Source organism: Candoia aspera, chromosome 1, assembly GCF_035149785.1.
Source record: "Candoia aspera isolate rCanAsp1 chromosome 1, rCanAsp1.hap2, whole genome shotgun sequence".
Classification (NCBI taxonomy): domain Eukaryota; kingdom Metazoa; phylum Chordata; class Lepidosauria; order Squamata; family Boidae; genus Candoia; species Candoia aspera.
The window spans coordinates 176,319,429-176,337,846 of record NC_086153.1 but is presented as its reverse complement, the minus strand read 5'-3'; the positions used below and the strand labels follow the sequence as shown (position 1 = coordinate 176,337,846).

The 18,418-nt window shown below is 40.6% G+C and overlaps 1 protein-coding gene across 2 annotated transcripts in view; it reads left to right on the top strand.

Moving 5' to 3' along the window:
* Positions 1-18,418, top strand: part of NOP58 (NOP58 ribonucleoprotein) — a 110,931-nt gene that overhangs the window by 28,491 nt on the left and 64,022 nt on the right. Inside the window, exon 15 of one of the 2 annotated variants that reach the window (XM_063317981.1) lies at positions 381-811. The exons of the other annotated variant lie outside the window; for it this stretch is intronic. Within the exon in view, the coding sequence (XP_063174051.1) occupies positions 381-437 (57 nt within the window). The 3' untranslated portion in view covers positions 438-811. Of the gene's footprint in view, positions 1-380; positions 812-18,418 lie in introns of those variants that run through there. 2 annotated transcript variants of the gene reach the window in all.

Sequence of the window (18,418 nt, the reverse complement as noted above, 5' to 3'; positions counted from 1 at the left end):
CGTCTGACCTGAGGTTGTGTTCTCTTCGTTTAAAATCCCAGAGTACCCAATCCTCCTTAAGTTTGATAGCCTCTGCCTAAACTGAGGGAGAAGGATTTTGTTCCACTAAGATGCGGAGTTCCATTGATACATTCCATTAGTGTTACACCAGTGGTAACCATGGATTTCTGCAGTTCTGTAAGCTTCTGTACCTAAAGATACTAACTCATAGAAACCAAATCAGACCATGAAGTGCTATGCATTTCTTCCTTAGAGGGGGGAAAAAAAAGTCCTTTGGGTTTTTTTCCTCAAATACTGTCTATACATTATATAGATATGTATAGATACTATATATATTTCATTTACCACAATGAGGTGATGTAGCAATGCTTGCTTTTCAGAATACAGAAAAGAAGAAAAAGAAAAAGAAGAAAATTAAAGAAGAGCCAGAAGATTAAGAACAAGGAGTTTCCCTGGATGGTTTGCCTCACATTTGGACTTCAGGGGACACTAATTTTTGAAATATATTTTTCTCTAATAATTGAGGTCGAGAAATTCTGTATATTTTCCTTGGAGCATTTTTTTTTCAATATTTTGTTTTTAAAGCTAGTCTTAGTTTTACCACTTCCCTGTAATATGCTTATAATTTTTTTCAGTAACACTATAAACTGTTTTGAGATTGCTTATCATCAAGAAGGTAGTATATGATTGTTTGAAACGAGTAACATTGAATCCCCCCTCCCCGCAAAAACCCTACTGGTTCTATATTTGTTTCTTTCCTATTAATTGGATTACTATCAATTTAATTTTATGAAGAGAATTTTCAAAGATCTTTTCTTGCAACAATATTTAGTGAACGTGATGCGCTGTGGTTCTCTTACAGAAAATGTTACCTATATTAGCTGAAATAATGTGTATAGAGTAGTTATGCTTAATGTATACAAATAAGCTCTAGCCTTTTAAAGTTTTGACAGAAATTGAACTATGCCCATTGATGTAGAGAAGAGAAACACCTAATATTTTCTTTAAAAGCAATTTGTAATCAGCAATCAGTACTAGCCAGTTAAATCCCTTTACAGGTAGTCCTCAGGTTACAACAGCAGTTAGGATTGCAGTCATAAAGCATGACGTCATGTGACCGCTTTGCTTAGTGACAGCAATCCAGACGGTCCTGGTTGCTGTCGTAACCCCCAAGACACGCAGATCATTAAGCAGGGCCTGGCGGAGCACAAGGAGGCCAAGGGAAAGAGGGTGCCAGTCTGCATACAGGAAGGCCGAAGGGGGACTTACCAGAGCTACTTGCGACCTTCCCTCCTGGCTTTCCTGTTGACTTTGCTTTTGGGAAGCCGGCAGGGAAGGTCACAAATGGCAATCACATGACTGGGGGACACTGCAACTGTCCTAAGTGCAAGCTGGTTGCCAAGCATCCAGATCACAATCACATGACTGGGGGTGGTGCAACGGCTGGAACTTTGAGGACTGGTCATAAATACCCCAGGTTCAGCTCTGTCACAACTTCAAACAGTCACTGAATGTGCAGTCGGTAAGCAAGGACTACCTGTAGTGTAGTCAGGCAAAAAGTGAGGCTGAGGAGAGACCAAGCTGTTCCCTTTCTGGGAGTGGTTGCCTTGCTCTTTGTCCTGCTGGCTAAGAAGCAGGAACCAGCCCAAACGTACATGAACTGCCAGTCCCCAAATTTCCCTCACCTTCAGGAGCAGCAGGAAAGGGCCAGCAGACAAAGAGGCAATATCAGGGAGATTAAAATGTTAAACATTTGGGTCCTAGTGGGAGCCACCAGCTTTATTTTGATGCCCATGGGACAACATTAACATGAAAAAGGGCATGGGGAGAAACTGACGGGTATCACTGGAGAGAGGATGTGACAGCTTCATTTGATACTGTTAATTCACCAAATGGTGTTTATGGTAGAAAGATAGCGCAGTTTGGGTTTTCCCAACCTGGCACCCTTTTGAAATCTTATATACCTATATCTTCTTCCTTTGGCATGTCCCAAAATATACTGATTATAAGGAGGGAGAAGAAAATTTAGTCTACTTCATCTCTGCTGCTTCTTGAGTCAAAACAGCAGGTTGCATTTTTATCGGAGGTATGTTTTGAAATGACAAAAGCTGACATCTTGGCTGGGCCTACAGGAAGGAGAGTTGTAGTAAAAGATTTATCTGGAATGGGTATATTGGAAGATGGGTATTTTTCACTTCCATGACTTAAAATTGTTCCAAGTGTGGCTGGACAATAAGCATGAAGTACTGTCTGCATATTCAAAGAGCACACTTCTGCTTGAATTACTCTTAAGAAGTGAGCCTTGCCATCTCTCTCGGACCATGAAGAAAACAGATGGAAAATTCAGTTAGTGATCTTTGAGCTTTCCCTTAGCTTTCTTTCACTCTGCTGGTAAAAAGATGCGCTGTCTTAGAAACACGAATGTAAGAATTTTACATCTTTGGCCAGGGGGTTATGCTCATTGTTAGCTAAACTAGTGGCAAAAAAACCCCCAACCATAAAGGAGTGATCTAATGATTGTTGCATTATTAGAGCAACAATCTCCTGTTAAGGATGGAGCACACTTACAGCAAATGCCCCATCCTAAGCCAACAGTATTTTCTGTTTTGGGGTGGGAAAAGATTAAGCTCATCTTTAAAAGACTGGCAAAGTCATGGAGACCACAGCTTTCAGGGAGGAACACATGCTGCCTCAAGGTTCAGAAACTGCATCTATAGGTAAAAGAACAAGGGAGTGGCTTCTTTTTGTCATGCCTGCCTGCTTCCTAGGGACATCTGGCTGGCTAGCTGGTTGGCTGCTATGGAAAATGGATGTTTAGCTGGGTAGGGTGTGAATCTCTCCTTTTCTCTTCTGAATTAATGAAAGAAAGCTACCAAGCTGCCATTTTCCTTGATAGAACCAAATGGAAGCCCAACCACCGCCACCCCTTTTTAAGCAGAAAATTCTTCTCGGAAATTGCTTCCTCACAGAACTTGGTAATTTTGGGGATGCAGTGGGGATCACACATTGCTTGGAGAGGGAGAACCAAATTTTGATTATAATTGATTATAATCACATCAAGAAAGCTGTTGCAGCCAAGTGTTCATGTTCTACTCTGAAGACCATAATTGCACATGCTCTCTGAAAATATGCTCAGAACGGGCTTGGGTATAGAAAATAATACATTCTTTCAACCACATTTTAAATTCCTTGAAGGAATACGTATTGCTTATATTTAAAAGATGCAATGTAAGCACACCTTGCAATTTAAAACCATACGTGAAGCAGTTGTTGCTCCTGGGCACAGATAGTTTTACTTATCCTTGATAACCTGTCTCTGAGCAGATGTGCTTAGGTGGGGAACCAGTATTTGCTACTGGGAACTACAGGAGACAAATGTTACTCTCCCTTGGGAAAAATTGGGGGAAAAAAATCAAGAGGCCTGTCTGGTTGAAAAGTAAATCCTTGGGAATGTTTTCAGCCATACGGTTGGATGTGCGCAGTAACCATGCTTATAAACAATTAACTCTGCATGCTACAGTTACGCTATTTTTTGTTTGTTTTGTTAGTAAAATTGATAGAGCCCAAAATAGGTTTTCAAACTTGGCTGAGAATTTTATAACACACACAATTCTTAAAATCCAAATTGGTCCTGGGTGAGCCAGTATGAGCCACATGGTGCCACCATTTCTATCTACCAATTAAAATCATCTTGCTTCTCCAACACATCCAGGTCCTGAATTATGTTCTGGAGCAGAGCTTCCATTACAGCAAAGTTACCTAGACCCAGTGTTTCTCAACCTTGGCAACTTTAAGATGTGTGGACTTCAATTCCCTGAATTCCCCAGCCAGTCTTTCCTAACACTGGTCTATACTTCAGCTCTTCCAGCTTGTGCTAGTTCCTGTCCCACATTGCTTGCAGGAATGGGGGAGAGAACTTTTCCGGAAGGATGGGAGGACAGCCTCTTGGGTTTTCCCCCAGAAAGAGGAAACGCATCAGCAAATAAAGAGAGATGCATAACATACATATGTGCTAATTACATGTCATTATATAGTTAGGAGCACCAGGCTAAAAATGGGGAGTGTGAAGTCTAGTCCTGCCTTAGGCATGAAGCCAGCTGCTCTTAGCACTAGGAAGAAGGCAAGGGCAAATCCATTCTGAAAAAATGTTGCCAAGAAAACTGCACAGGCTCCAGGAGTCAAGACTGACTTGGAGGCAATATATGTACAGATGCATATTTATAAACTTAAACAAAATACATCATGACTCTTGCCAGTGGACTGGTGTGGCTGCTTAGTTTGCTTTCTAGCTACAGATAGCAATTTTAGGGTTTCTCCCATCTTAGGGTTATCTTTAAGCTGGTCAAGCAGCCCTTCAGCTATTTGTAGAATTGGCACATGCTGTAGAGGTTAGTCATTTATCTTCCTTTCTTGGTGTCTACCTGGGAAGGGGAGAGGCCAGGCACTGCATCAACTGAGCAGGGAGCACGTAAGTTCTATAACTGAAGTATCAGAGTATTTGCAGGGAAAAGATCACAAGATGATAGGTGTTTATGCTCATTGCCACACAAAGAAGGGAAGGATAAGTAAAGGTTGGGAGTGGTATCTGAATGGTACTGCAGTATGTCCTAAACCATGGGGCCATTGTAATACCCTTTCAAATGTCTTAAGCCTCAGTGACTCCTGAGCTGATTCGTTCAGCATATTTAGATAAGCAACTTTTGTTAGTTGGGTGACCAGGGAGTCCACAGGATGAAATTAAAGGGGCACTCCTTGAAAACCTGGGTCATGAATTTCTTTTAAGTATAATCTTAGTTACACTAGTATGCTGTAAACTATGGGTATGAAATAGGAAAATCTGAGTACATTAATGTCCACTTGATTTCAATATGAAGAACTTAAGCAAATATTTAACTCACTTTAAAACCAATGGAATTTAACAATGCTTAGTTTTGGCTGGATTATGCCTGATAGATTGGACAATTGGAAATTTAAGCAAATTATTCTTTTAAAAAATTCCACTTAATCTACATTGTACACTACTTTTTAATTACCAAGGAATGTATAGCTCTTACAGTAAATGTATTTTCGATAGAGCTAGATTATTGCTAAGATTTTCAAACTGGCATGAAGTGAAACCCCGAATCTGCTCTTTATATAGTGCAAGAAAGATAAGGAAGGGAATGTTACCTTTTGCTCATTAAGTGTATTGCAACACACTGTATGAAGCAATAGGATGATGATTGTGTATATTTTGCTGTCTGGTTCAGCCTTTCTCCATGAGAAAATGGAATGGAAGGATTCAGGTAGTCCTCATTTAGCAACAACCTCATTTAGCAACTATTCACAGTTACAATGGTGATAAAAAAGTAACTTTGCAACCAGTCCTCGCATTTACAACCTTTGCAAGTCTGTAAAGCAAAGGAAAGCTGAAGTAAGATCATAAGCACAGTTTCATTTAGTGACCACTTTGCTTAACAACCAAGTTGTTGGTCCCAATTGTGGTTGCTAAATGAGGACTACCAGTAATGTCTTTTTTATATTTTTGCCTGGCTGACCTGACAAAGCCAGTGCAGCAGAGACAAAAGCAGATTAAATAAATCCTAATCACTCTCAGAAGTGCACTCTCCCCTGAACTGGCAGACTACATTGTCTCTTAAAACCCATTCCAAATCAGGCCAGGCCCAGTTAATACATGAATGAAGACTCCTAGGGAATTCCAAGGCTGTAGGCTTGGCTAGGAGATCAAAAAAATCTCTCAGGAGAGAGTAGCAAACCACTTCTGTACTATTGCCAAGAAAGCTACATAGACATGTCCACAACATCATCAAGCTTGACTTGAACAAAATCTTGCCTTTGTTTTAGTTACTCCCATAAAAATCTTCTGATCTCATTATTGTACTCACCTCTTTGCTGAACTATCAGCTGGCAACTTGTCTGATTTGGTGTCACAGTGTTGCTTCATTTGGAAGACATTACAAGGGCCAGTTGTGCTACGTTTGTGGCCACAAAAACCCTCAAAAAGGTTTGAACATGATTGGTTGGCTGGTTAGTTGCTGTACTCATATAATTTTGACTCCATAAACACTCCTGGCAGTTACAGTATTCTGGATGGATGGATGGACGGACGGACAGTCAGATGAATGACTTGATTACAGATCACAGACCCACCAAGCATATAAAAATAAAAGCAGTAAGATGAAACACAGTGCAGTAAAATAAAACAACCAGTAAAAAGGAAAAAATAGCGTAAAATGAGAAGAACAATATAAGACTCTAAACAATATAACAAGTGATCAATCCCCAACTAATTTGTCATTAGCAAAGCACAAGTTCTTTAGTCTATTAATGCAGACTTTGTGACTTAGCATGTTAGGGTGTTTTCTAAAAGGTGTTTCTCATAAAATTTATCCAATTCTCTGGGGAAAGCCTAATGAGGGGTGATAGAAGCTAGCTAAGTATCTCTATACAGTAGAAGTTACCACAGAGTAACACATACTGCAGTGAAAATATTCCATATAAAACAATAAAAGCAATGACACAGAAAATCTGATAACATTAGAAAAATCTTCAATTCTTTTTGACATTTGCAGTCCAGCTACAAAAGGTGTTAACAGTCGTATGGAAAAACTCTGTCTTAACTCTACTCCTGAAGGCTATTAAGACGTCAGAGAGGGCACCATGTGGATTTCCAGGGGAAGGGATAGAGTGAAAACCTCCAGGCCCTTCCCTCAATATCCCAACTCAGGATGAGTAGACTGGGTGGGTTGATTCTATCTGAAGGAGGTGGACCTGAAGATACTTGGGCACCAAGCTGCAAAGAAGCCAGCATTTTGAGTGGTACTCAGAAGCCTATTGGATACCAATGCAATGCCTGCAAAATTGATATGGTTATGGTAGTTCTTACCTACCAATAGGTGGGGGCTGCTGCATTTTGCACCACCTGTCACTTCCAGGTAGTCTTCAAAGGCAGTCCCCTGTAGACATAACCATCATGGGCACCACCTGTTTTGCCACTACAAGAGGCATTGTCTGAGTTAGAAGTATGGTTCAGTGGAAATTATAATCAGGTCAGAAGGAATTGAAATGAAAAAGGCATACAGGAAGTTAAAGCTGCCTTACTGAGAGTGACCATTCACCCAACTGTTTTTCAGGGACAAATGTTAAGGCACTGATGAGCTAATTAGTGCATGTAGAATAATAAAAAGCCTTTGTACCTGTTCAAAGTCCAGATGATAGACTGGGACCCCTTGTTGTATTATAGCTCAACTCAGCTTGTGTCAGATTTTCACTGTGTAGTTCTTTTGTCCCAAAACATCCACATCAGTGACAGATCATTTCACAGAGCTTAAATGTTTTCCCCTGTGGTTGGCTTTGTGTTTCATACTGATTTCTGTGACATCAAGAAGATCCATTCTTTTGCATGCCACTGATTCAGTGTTTGTATGCTGTAGAGTCTGGGCCGTCTTAGACTAAGATGTTGGGTAAGGCCTCGGAGAGAGAGAAGTAGGTCAGCCAATGTTATCAAGAGATTGGAATGTCAAGATTTATTAGCATCTCTAATGACTGGCATCTCCTACTCACCCTACTTCTTGAATAACCTGTTTTGAGTTAGTTCAGGATTTATAAGGAAAACGGGAAGCCATGCAGATGACATTAGCTAATCAAAAGAAGGATATTAATGGCAAGGGATATTGCATAGGTTCAATTTATGTAGCAATAAGCTTTGTGCCTACAGCAACAGGTTGCATTAACAGCTGCTTGGTGGTGTGCACTACACACTTTAGCACAGATATGGTCCTGAAGTAGCTCATCCTTCCATTCCAATTAGTTTTTAAAAATCAGTAAACCAAGGATTACCAAAGGAAATATTTTTTTTAATCATTCTAATGTCATGTTTGAGCTCTCTTGGCAACAGTACGTGGTTTTTAAAGTGAGGATCTACTGTTAACATTATTTATTTTTTATTCCATTAGATTTGTTATGGCTGCCAACTCCAGTAGACTCTGGGCAGCTTACGAAATGCAATACATAGCTAAATCAATTAAAAACAGAAACAAAAGACACTCTGGACTAAAAACAACCACACTAATAGAAACATCACACACACACACACACACACACACACAAACATAGTAACCCCAGGCCTGGGAACAAAGGCAGCTTTTAAAGGCTTTCTGGAACCCCAGGAGAGTGGGTGCCATCCATATCTCTGGGGGGATGGTGTTCCAGGAGGTGGGGACCACGACAGAGAAGGCATGCTGCCTTGGTCCCATGAGATGGCAATGTTTAATAGAAGGGACTGGGAGCACACCTGCTCTGCTTGAACATACTGGGCAGGCAGAAATAATCAGAGATAGGCGGTCCCTCAGATAGTCAGGCCCTATTCCATAAAGGGCTTTAAAAGGTGATGACCAGCATCCTAGTTAGGTTTTTTGTTTGTTGTTTATTCGTTCAGTCGCTTCCGACTCTTCGTGACTTCATGGACCAGCCCACACCAGAGCTTCCTGTCAGTCGTCAACACTCCCAGCTCTGTTCAGCAAAAAGTTAAGCTCCATTTTGCTGTCCATCATCCCCATTTTACTTTGCAGTGATAGTACTAAGGAAACTTTTTTCTACCAAATACCTGAATGTTAGTGTTTGTTTGTTTGTTGTTCAAATTTCTGTCACTGCCCATCTCCCCCACATAGGAAGATATTGTAGTGTATAGGAAGAATTTTGCCTTACAAGGGAAAACTATGGCAGGGTATGAAACCGCTCAGCACGCTGACAGCTTGTGCTCAGTAAGTGGACTGCATTTCAATCTATTTCATGAATAGGAGTCAATCTCTTTCTGAAATAAGCAGGGGCTTCTAACAATGCTATGGAAATGAAAGTAAGCCACCCCATATTGCCCTACATTTTGTCACTGTACAATTCAAACCGTTTAACAAAAATGAGGTCTTTCTAATCAGCTTCTAACAAAATACACCTGTCTTCTCTATGGAGAACAGAACCAATTAGGTTCAGTGATCTGTTTTTTCAAAGATACTATGAAATCTGTATAGGTGACTAGTAAATCACCAGCCTGGCCTTTGTCAGAACAGTCTCTTAAGTCTGAAATCTTCACTAACATAAGCTCCTCACAGGAACCCTAGAATTTAGATTTACATCTCAAAGTGGTCTCAGCCAGTCTGTACCAAATTCTGTTAAGAATGGCTGTCAGTCTTCAGTACATGAAATCAGCTCAGGAGTTTGATTCCAGGCCCTTCTAAATCTCCCTGAAATACATCTTATCTCTTAGACCCTCAGCTCAGCCAGCATGGCCAATACGGAGACAAGGCTACAATATCTGGAGACCATAGGCTATCAGCATGTAGCACTATCTCCACTGAATGTATTAAAATAAACCTGAATTTATTCACCTTTTAAAAAGGTATTTTGGGGAGGAATAGGATGAAAATATAAAACTTATGGGATAAGGTAGATAAATCAAGCTATTTTTTTTTTAAATTGGGCTCAGAATGAAAGAAACTTGGAAACATATAATCGGTTCTGCAGTGCCAGTCAAGAAAGTAAACAAAATTGGAGAACATTAAAATAATACCCACGCTAGATCAGAAAAATGGCAGTACATAAATTATTGACATTCTACTTCTTGACTGTCTATCAACAGATAATATCCAAAATTATGCAGTAGAAAGGGATAAGATAACAGAGTTGCAAAATGATTAAAAGCACATATGCACATTAACTTAGCATCCAAAAGGGGAGAAAGATTTGAGAGATTAGAAATGCAGCTTTGGAAGCCCCCTGGGTGATTTTGGTTTAATCACTCTCTCTCAGCCCAACCTACCTCACAGTGTTGGTCTTATGAGGAGAAGGGGGAGGAGGGAAGACCATGTAGACCACTTGGAGCTCCTGAATGTGATATAACTGAAAGGTGAGCTATCAGGAAAACCTCAAAGTATGCCCAAAGAGGAAAAATGCCTCTGGAAATCTTAATTAGGTTTCCACCTGAAAGAACAACAGATGCTATTTCAAAACAGCAGACTGAGACACCTTTGATCACAGAAGGGAAACAAATCCAAATATTTCAAGATGTACCTCCAAGAATGTTTTAAGGAAGAAAAGAATCTGCATCTCTGACAGCTGTTTTAAGAATCAGACAATGAAGATACAGACGGAGAATTCCATTTACGCCAGAAGTCTTCCTGGAAACTAAAAGGGTAATTATAAAGAGTACCTCAGAAGCTTTTTCTTTCTAAGAGTGAACTATTAAGAACACTGTTAAGAGTAACAGCAGAGGGAGCACATTCCAGATGTGAAGTTTATTAAAGCTCAGGCTGTAACAGGGATAAGAAAAACAAACTTCTGTGCTGCAGAAAATAATCATCCTTCCAGCATCCATCCTTTCATGCTAATGAGAATCCAAAAAGGTAGCAACATTATTAGCATCTAGTGAGGCGGGCGTGGGGATGTGTGCCTCTGTGTACACAGGCTTGTTTATTGAAAGCAACCTTCCCCAACTTAATGCTCTTCTAAATGTGGACTATAATGTATATCCCATCATCAAAGGAAAGCAAAGGCTTTGAAGAGTTCCAGTCTGACACAGCTACTGGAAGGTTTTCCCAAGGCAATAATGAAGAAAACTTTAATAATAGCATCAGGAGAGCCTGTGTAATACAGTCAACAGCGCGGTATGTTGGAGACTGAATTATAGAGAATAGGATTCAACTGCTGTGGACAAGAGGACCACAGAGGAAATGGAGTAGCCTTCATAATGAATAGTGAAGTGGCTAAAGCAGTGCTTGGATACAACCCAAAAAACGACAGAATGATCTCAGTTCGAATTCAGGGCAAGCCATCTAACATCACAGTGATCCAAATATACACCCCAACCACAGATGCTGAAGAAGCTGAAGTAGAACAGTTCTATGAGGATCTGCAGCACCTCCTGGACAACACGCCTAAAAGAGATGTTATTTTCATCACGGGAGACTGGAATGCTAAGGTGGGCAGTCAAATGACACCTGGAATTACAGGTAAGTATGGCCTGGGAGAACAAAACGAAGCAGGACATAGGCTGATAGAATTTTGCCAAGACAATTCACTCTGCATAACAAACACTCTCTTCCAACAACCTAAGAGACGGCTTTATACATGGACTTCACCAGATGGACAACACCGAAATCAGATTGACTACATCCTTTGCAGCCAAAGGTGGCGGACATCTATACAGTTGGTAAAAACAAGACCCGGAGCTGACTGTAGTTCAGATCACAAACTTCTTACTGCACAATTTAGGATCAGAGTAAAGAGATTAGGGAAGACCCACAGATCAGCTAGATATGAGCTCACTAATATTCCTAAGGAATATGCAGTGGAGGTGAAGAATAGATTTAAGGGACTGGACTTAGTAGATAGGGTCCCAGAAGAACTATGGACAGAAGTCCGCAACATTGTTCAAGAGGCGGCAACAAAATACATCCCAAAGAAAGAGAAAACCAAGAAGGCAAAACGGCTGTCTGCTGAGACACTAGAAGTAGCCCAAGAAAGAAGGAAAGCAAAAGGCAACAGCGATAGGGGGAGATATGCCCAATTATATGCAAAATTCCAGAGGTTAGCCAGAAGAGATGAGGAATTATTTTTAAACAATCAATGAGCGGAAGTGGAAGAAGACAATAGAATAGGAAGGACAAGAGAACTCTTCCAGAAAATTAGAAACATTGGAGGTAAATTCCAGGCAAAAATGGGTATGATCAAAAACAAAGATGGCAAGGACCTAACAGAAGAAGAAGAGATCAAGAAAAGGTGGCAAGAATATACAGAAGATCTGTATAGGAAGGATAACAATATTGGGGATAGCTTTGACGGTGTGGTCAGTGAGCTGGAGCCAGACATCCTGAAGAGTGAGGTTCAGTGGGCCTTAAGAAGCATCTCTAATAACAAGGCAGCAGGAGACGACGGTATCTCAACTGAACTGTTCAAAATTTTCCGAGATGATGCTGTCAAGTTAATGCATGCTATATGCCAGCAAATTTGGAAAACACAAGAATGGCCATCAGACTGGAAAAAATCAACTTATATCCCCATACCAAAAAAGAGAAACACTAAAGAATGTTCAAACTATTGAACAGTGGCACTCATTTCACATGCCAGTAAGGTAATGCTCAAGATCCTGCAAGGCAGACTTCAGCAATTCATGGAGCGAGAATTGCCAGATGCACAAGCTGGGTTTAGAAAAGGCAGAGGAACTAGGGACCAAATTGCCAATATCTGATGGATAATGGAAAAAGCCAGGGAGTTTCAGAAAAACATCTATTTCTGTTTTATTGACTATTCTAAAGCCTTTGACTGTGTGGACCATAACAAATTGTGGCAAGTTCTTAGCGGTATGGGGATACCAAGCCATCTTGTCTGCCTCCTGAGAAATCTGTATAATGACCAAGTAGCAACAGTAAGAACAGACCATGGAACAACGGACTGGTTTAAGATTGGGCAAGGAGTATGGCAGGGCTGTATGCTCTCACCCTACCTATTCAACTTGTACACAGAACACATCATGCGACGGGCTGGGCTTGAGGAATCCAAGGCTGGAGTTAAAATTGCTGGAAGAAACATTAACAATCTCAGATATGCAGATGATGCCACTTTGATGGCTGAAAGCGAAGAGGAACTGAGGAGCCTTATGATGAAGGTGAAAGAAGAAAGTGCAAAAGCTGGCTTGCAGCTAAACCTCAAAAAAACCAAGATTATGGCAACCAGCTTGATTGATAACTGGCAAACAGAGACGAAGAGTCGGAAGCGACTGAACGAATAAACAACAACAACAAGGATTCAACTCCTCTGACTTAGCTCTTAAATCAAAGCATAACATGCCTTACAGAGTTGAATGGGTCTGGGGTAGGTTGAAGGGATTAAACAGGATAACTGTTCATTTGTGATACTGTTTTTTTTTTTTGTTGGTATACTCCATAGCATTTGTCCACATTTTATGCTGTCCTTCCAAACTAAAATTCTCACATTAATTAAATGTTTCTCAGATGCACTTTGAGAGGCTTTATGTGATCTTGTTATCTAGGAGTGAGTCGCACTGAATTCCAGGGCACTCGTGCCTCTTCCCCTGGGACCAAGAGCCATGGGAAACCACAGCTCTTTCTTTCCAGGACGAGAAAGAAGGGCCAACCTGGGCCTCTCCATCGGCCAGAGAAGGAACAGCTGTAGGAGACTGGAAGGGACACGTGAGCTCTTCCTGACAGTTGCCCCGGAACTGGAGAACCAAAGGACAGCACACTTTGTCCTCTGTCATGTAGTGTTCCCCGAAGATCTTTCAGTATCTGTATGTGATGTGTTTGTAATTGTCCCTTGCTGGATGACGTTGCTTTTCCCCATGGCTATCCCCAATGTGTTCTATAACAGTAACTTAGCTGGAAACTATTTCAGTTGTATACCTGGTAAACCTAAAGCTTGCAAGATACCTCTTTGATTTAGGTTGCTTCTTTTAGAGGAAAGGATTATACTCAGCATTTTGTCATACTATTTTAGACTTGTTCATTCCTATCAAAACTGTTGACAAACAGTATATTGCTTGTAAAGCACTAGCTGGGACTGTTAGTGGACTTTATGGCCATCAGAGCAAAGCCCCAAATCCAAAAGCACTCTCCTTGTAACATAAGCAATTTTAATTCATGCTGGTATGTGCATTCTGTTTCAAGTAAAATACTGTGTCTCTCAAAGACTGAGATGTTCCTGTAACTGGAACAACACACAGATCACATGGGTCTGTTTCATGCCAACTGGGTATCAAGTAGGAATAGGGAAAAATACCTTGAACATCATTGGGAAGTAGCACTTCGTTTTTGGTGTAGGAAAGTTTTCATCATTTTTTTCTTAGAAGCAAACCTATATACTTACACTCTTCACCATATCACTATCCTTCTCATACAGATCTGTAAAACGCTTCTGAAAGAGTTTTCAGAAATTAAAGTGAAGGAGTCCTTCACTTTAATTTCATCCCAAATAATTTCATCATTGTTATTTTTAATTCCATTCACTCTGCTAGTGGGTCTTTGTTTAGCCCCCTTCACCCACTTCAGTTCAAAGTTTTATTTCCATCAGAATTGTTCTGCGCTACCTCTCTCTTTTAATCTTAACAATCCCTAGCCCTTTTTGACTGTATTGACTATATAGAGTTGCCTGGCAAATGGGTGGCCACATAAATCAAATAAATAAATAAATAAATACTCTGCGATTATCTTTTTTGTTATATACGAAACTAACTATATATGCTTCATACAACAGGCTTCTCTCATCCTCATTTTCTGTAGCAATCATTCTCTGAAATGCATTTTTCTCATTATTATTATTATTATTCATCTAAATGTATTGGCTGCCCAACTCCAGTTCTCTGTTCACTTCTTGCTGTTCCGATTAGCATTTAATTTTGTTTGGGGTTATTGTTTCTTTCTCTTCTGTTATAGTAATAAAAGTACCCTTCAACAGTCTTATATCCTTCACCAAGTCTTTCAGTCTTTTATCATAATCAGGTCAATCACGCTTTAGGTTTATACTCATTCTTTTATTCTTAAACCATGACTTTGATACTCTCCAAATGATCACTATCTGCATTCATACTTGCGTCTCCAAATGGCCCAAACACTGTTATGGTCTCCTCTGAATCCTCCAAATCAGAGGTTGAAAAGACAGACCAGATGGACTGGCAGCCTGAAGAACTATCAGGCAGTCAGATATCTGCAGCAGCTCCAGGACACAGTGAGCCTGATTCAAATAATGAGGGGCCAGACTCTGGCAGGGCACTAGCTGAAGAACAGGTTAGCAGCTACGAAGGAGAAAGCAAAGGTGGCCAGGACATCTCCTTGAGAGGAGAAGGCAGCAATGCCCATAATCAAGCCATGCCACCACCTGGGGCCACCTAAGAGCAGCTTCCAGGTCGTTGTCCCTCTACTGGAAGCAATTCTCCAACTCTGAACCTGGGTTCCTGTTGTTCTTCCTTTTCACCCTGCACTCAGAATCTTGGCTTGACATTCAGACCAGTTTGAACCCTGGGCTGTTATGACAATGCTTTTATATATGCCTCTGCCTTTCTCCTGCTGGCAGATCGTGGATAACTCAAGTCCTAAGTGCTCCCTGGCTAATTAATGACACAGCAATAAAAATTTTCAGACTTATAAGTCCTCTCTGCCTCTCTGTTTTGGCACAGCATAATCTTTTTCTGTACTTCTTCATCTAATTTCCAACTCTCATTCCTCATCCATTCATCTATCCTAACAGAATATTCATTCAGAATATTGCAGATTTTTCTCCTAAACTCCATTATCACCATTCACTGGATTATAACAAGTAACTATCTCCAACCTATGAATTCCTAGTTTCACAGGCACCCACCACAACTCAGATATCATCAATTCATATTTTCTAATAAACATTTTAGCCATTTCATTCATAATTAAATATACGCCTTCATTTTCCCACATGAATTAATCCACTCCACAAGATCAGACCAGCTTCATTCAGACCTATTACATCATCCTTCCCTGCCTTTTTGTTTCACGAACATGCAAAATATCAGGGTTTTTTCCCTCCATTCCATTCCAATGATTAATTCACACTCTTTACCTCTTCCATTCCATGTTGCAATCTTCCACATGCCATGGTCATCACCAAATGAGCCCATAGATATTAATCTCCAGAGCCAATATTGGTTTTGACCAATTGAGGCTTTCACATTGTGCCTTTTAGTAAGACACAGAAGAAGTTGACTTAGGTTACCAGCCTTACATGTACCCACATGTGACTTGCTCTCCATTGTTAAGGTCAGTACCAGTCAGTTCTGGCACATTTTTGGCCAATGGGCTACAAATGCAACCCAAGCCCCATTTTGTACCATGCTGTTCTATGCAAGCTACAAACACTAGCCTAGGGACTATCTTGCAAGCCAACTTAATATTCCTCACATCCCATCCACTCAAAATATATGCTGTGCATTAGGATGTTACACAGGAAACAATACAGGCCTGATCAGTAAAAGACTGGGGCTATGAATTTTCATTTCCTTTTATGGAACTAAAAGAAAACAGTTGCCTATGGGATGAACAATTATATAAACTAAGTTATCCTCATGAAGACTGCTTGAAATAACAAACTGCTAAGCTTTGTCTTGAAATCTTATGACGGTTTCTTGGAATGACAGTTGGATGTGTGACCATCACTATTAGGACGGATGTCTTGAGCTTTTCTAGCAATGTGCATCTGTTTTGGCAGTTTCTGTTTGCCCAAAGTTGCAGAAGCCAAAAGGAACAAGACACTTTGTACGGTCCCTTACTGGCTGGAGTCTATATTGCATTGCTCCAAGTTTGCTATTGGTGACCATTGGAATAGTACAAATTGCAACTCACCCAATTTGCTTGCTGGAGCAGAATAAAGTTGGGCATCTAGACAGCCCTTTTAGTTCATCAACAGGACACCTCTTCTACTGCTGGTTTCCATGATACAGAAGCCATTTCATTTTGAATGCAATGTATGTTCCTCACTCTCAGTTCTTTTCCCTAGCGAGTAAAAGACATTTTACAGTACTGTTAAAATTGTTAGTACAACTGTCAGTACATGGGGAAGTTTCATCAGGCTTCAGCATCTAAGGGAGGACATCTCCTTCTGCTGGGAGGAATTCTCACCATGTCCTGCCTCCTGGGCTTGATCAAACCATTTCAGTTGCAATTGAAATCAGAGCAGCCATAGCAGCTGCAACTAGCTTTCAATATCCCGACTTTTTTTAGATGTAATTGTTTTCAGCCTCATTGTTCCGATTTGCCATTGTGATAGCAAGGTTATCAAAAATGCAAAGGATTTCAATGCACATTTGCCACCATGCCAGCTATACAACTCAGGCTACTGAAGCTCCCAAAGTACAGGCTTGCTACCATGACAACCACACAGGCTTTTAAGTGCATCTATTTACATATTCTACCAACAATCTTCCCTCACCACCGCACCACACGGCAGCCTTTCGGAAAGGATATTTTGCCCATCCCTGGAAACGTGTAGATTGTACATGCAGAAAATTACATGGATGGGGCAATGATGGTGGTGGGGAATGCCTGAAAGTCCTTTTCTTTTGTGTAGAGTGAGTGAAGGTAGTTGTGTTAATTCACAGTCTCTGGAAGCTCAGAGGGGGAACACAGCTGTTAGCCAGCTTGGAAGCAGTGGGGATGGGCACAGATTGGTTGATGTTTTCTGCAAAAATGTAGATCACAATTATAGCATTTGAAAAATGAAAGACAATTCAGAAGTTTTGTTCCTTAAGGTCTAGGGAAAGAGGCTGGTGCATGGGAAAGGTTTACTGGCGCACTATCAGATGTCTGTATCCCCATGCTTACAAGACCAGGTACCCCTACTCATTTACTGTACTTTTTAATTGACAGTGAGTCAGTGAGTCAGTGAGTCAAGTTAAAGGACCTTGGTTTAATCCTTGAGAGGAAGGAGATGGAGTTAAGTCAACTCAGGAATATCTTTGTGGGTTTGTCTGTTTAGCTAATCTCTTGTTGCTGAATTATTGTTTGCTAGAAGGAATAAAAACAATTGTTTCCACATAGCTAGTTGTTTAAATAAGAGTAGAAGATAACTCAGACTTCCAAATTGGAATCTTGGTTTTCCTGATGAAGGCCAAAAACAAACTATAATCTAAAAGAAGACCATAGATGAACCATCTCTTGGTTTCTTAACTGTAAGTGTGCAATGTTTTCCAGATGATGAAATCACAGGGATGTGAAACTCATTGTTATATCATTGTCTGCTGGTCTAGGAAAAAAGTAAGAGGGAGAAAAAAGGATGTGCATTCACAGAACTCCTTTTTGATTTTAAAGTGTTTCCTTCCCACCCCCACCCACCCTTGCAAGAAGCTGTCTCCTTCAGGCACAGCATCTGTTTTCCATAGTGCTAACACCCAGACTGTGGACAACAAGGAGGCTGATTGCATGCTCCTTGACCCATGTTCTCTTCCAGTCTGTTTTTTCTGGCCGTGTTTTAGATTCTGTCAACTTTGCCTGCTGTTGTGGGAACAGCAAACCAACCCTGGGAATTGGCTGACACCACTCTCTCCTTCTCCCGCTTCTCAGATCTGTTAGTTATGGGACAAGGAATAAATAGGATTCACAAGAATACACCTCTCCAGCTAGAAGCTAGTAAAATTGTTTAAGCTAATAATGAATAACACCAAGAAGTATATCATAAGAACAAGGATTCCTTTGAGCTGGTGGGCACATTAGGAATTTTGAAAACATGTTGTGGGCATTCGTGCAAAGTGGCCATTGGACTAGGCTTGCCTGTTCGTAAAATGTCTACCAATGGGAGACACTGCAAGGTACAAAACACTGATTTCCCATAGCCTCCACCCCAGTGTTTCTCAAATGTTCTGCAATCATAACTACTAAATAAACAACTG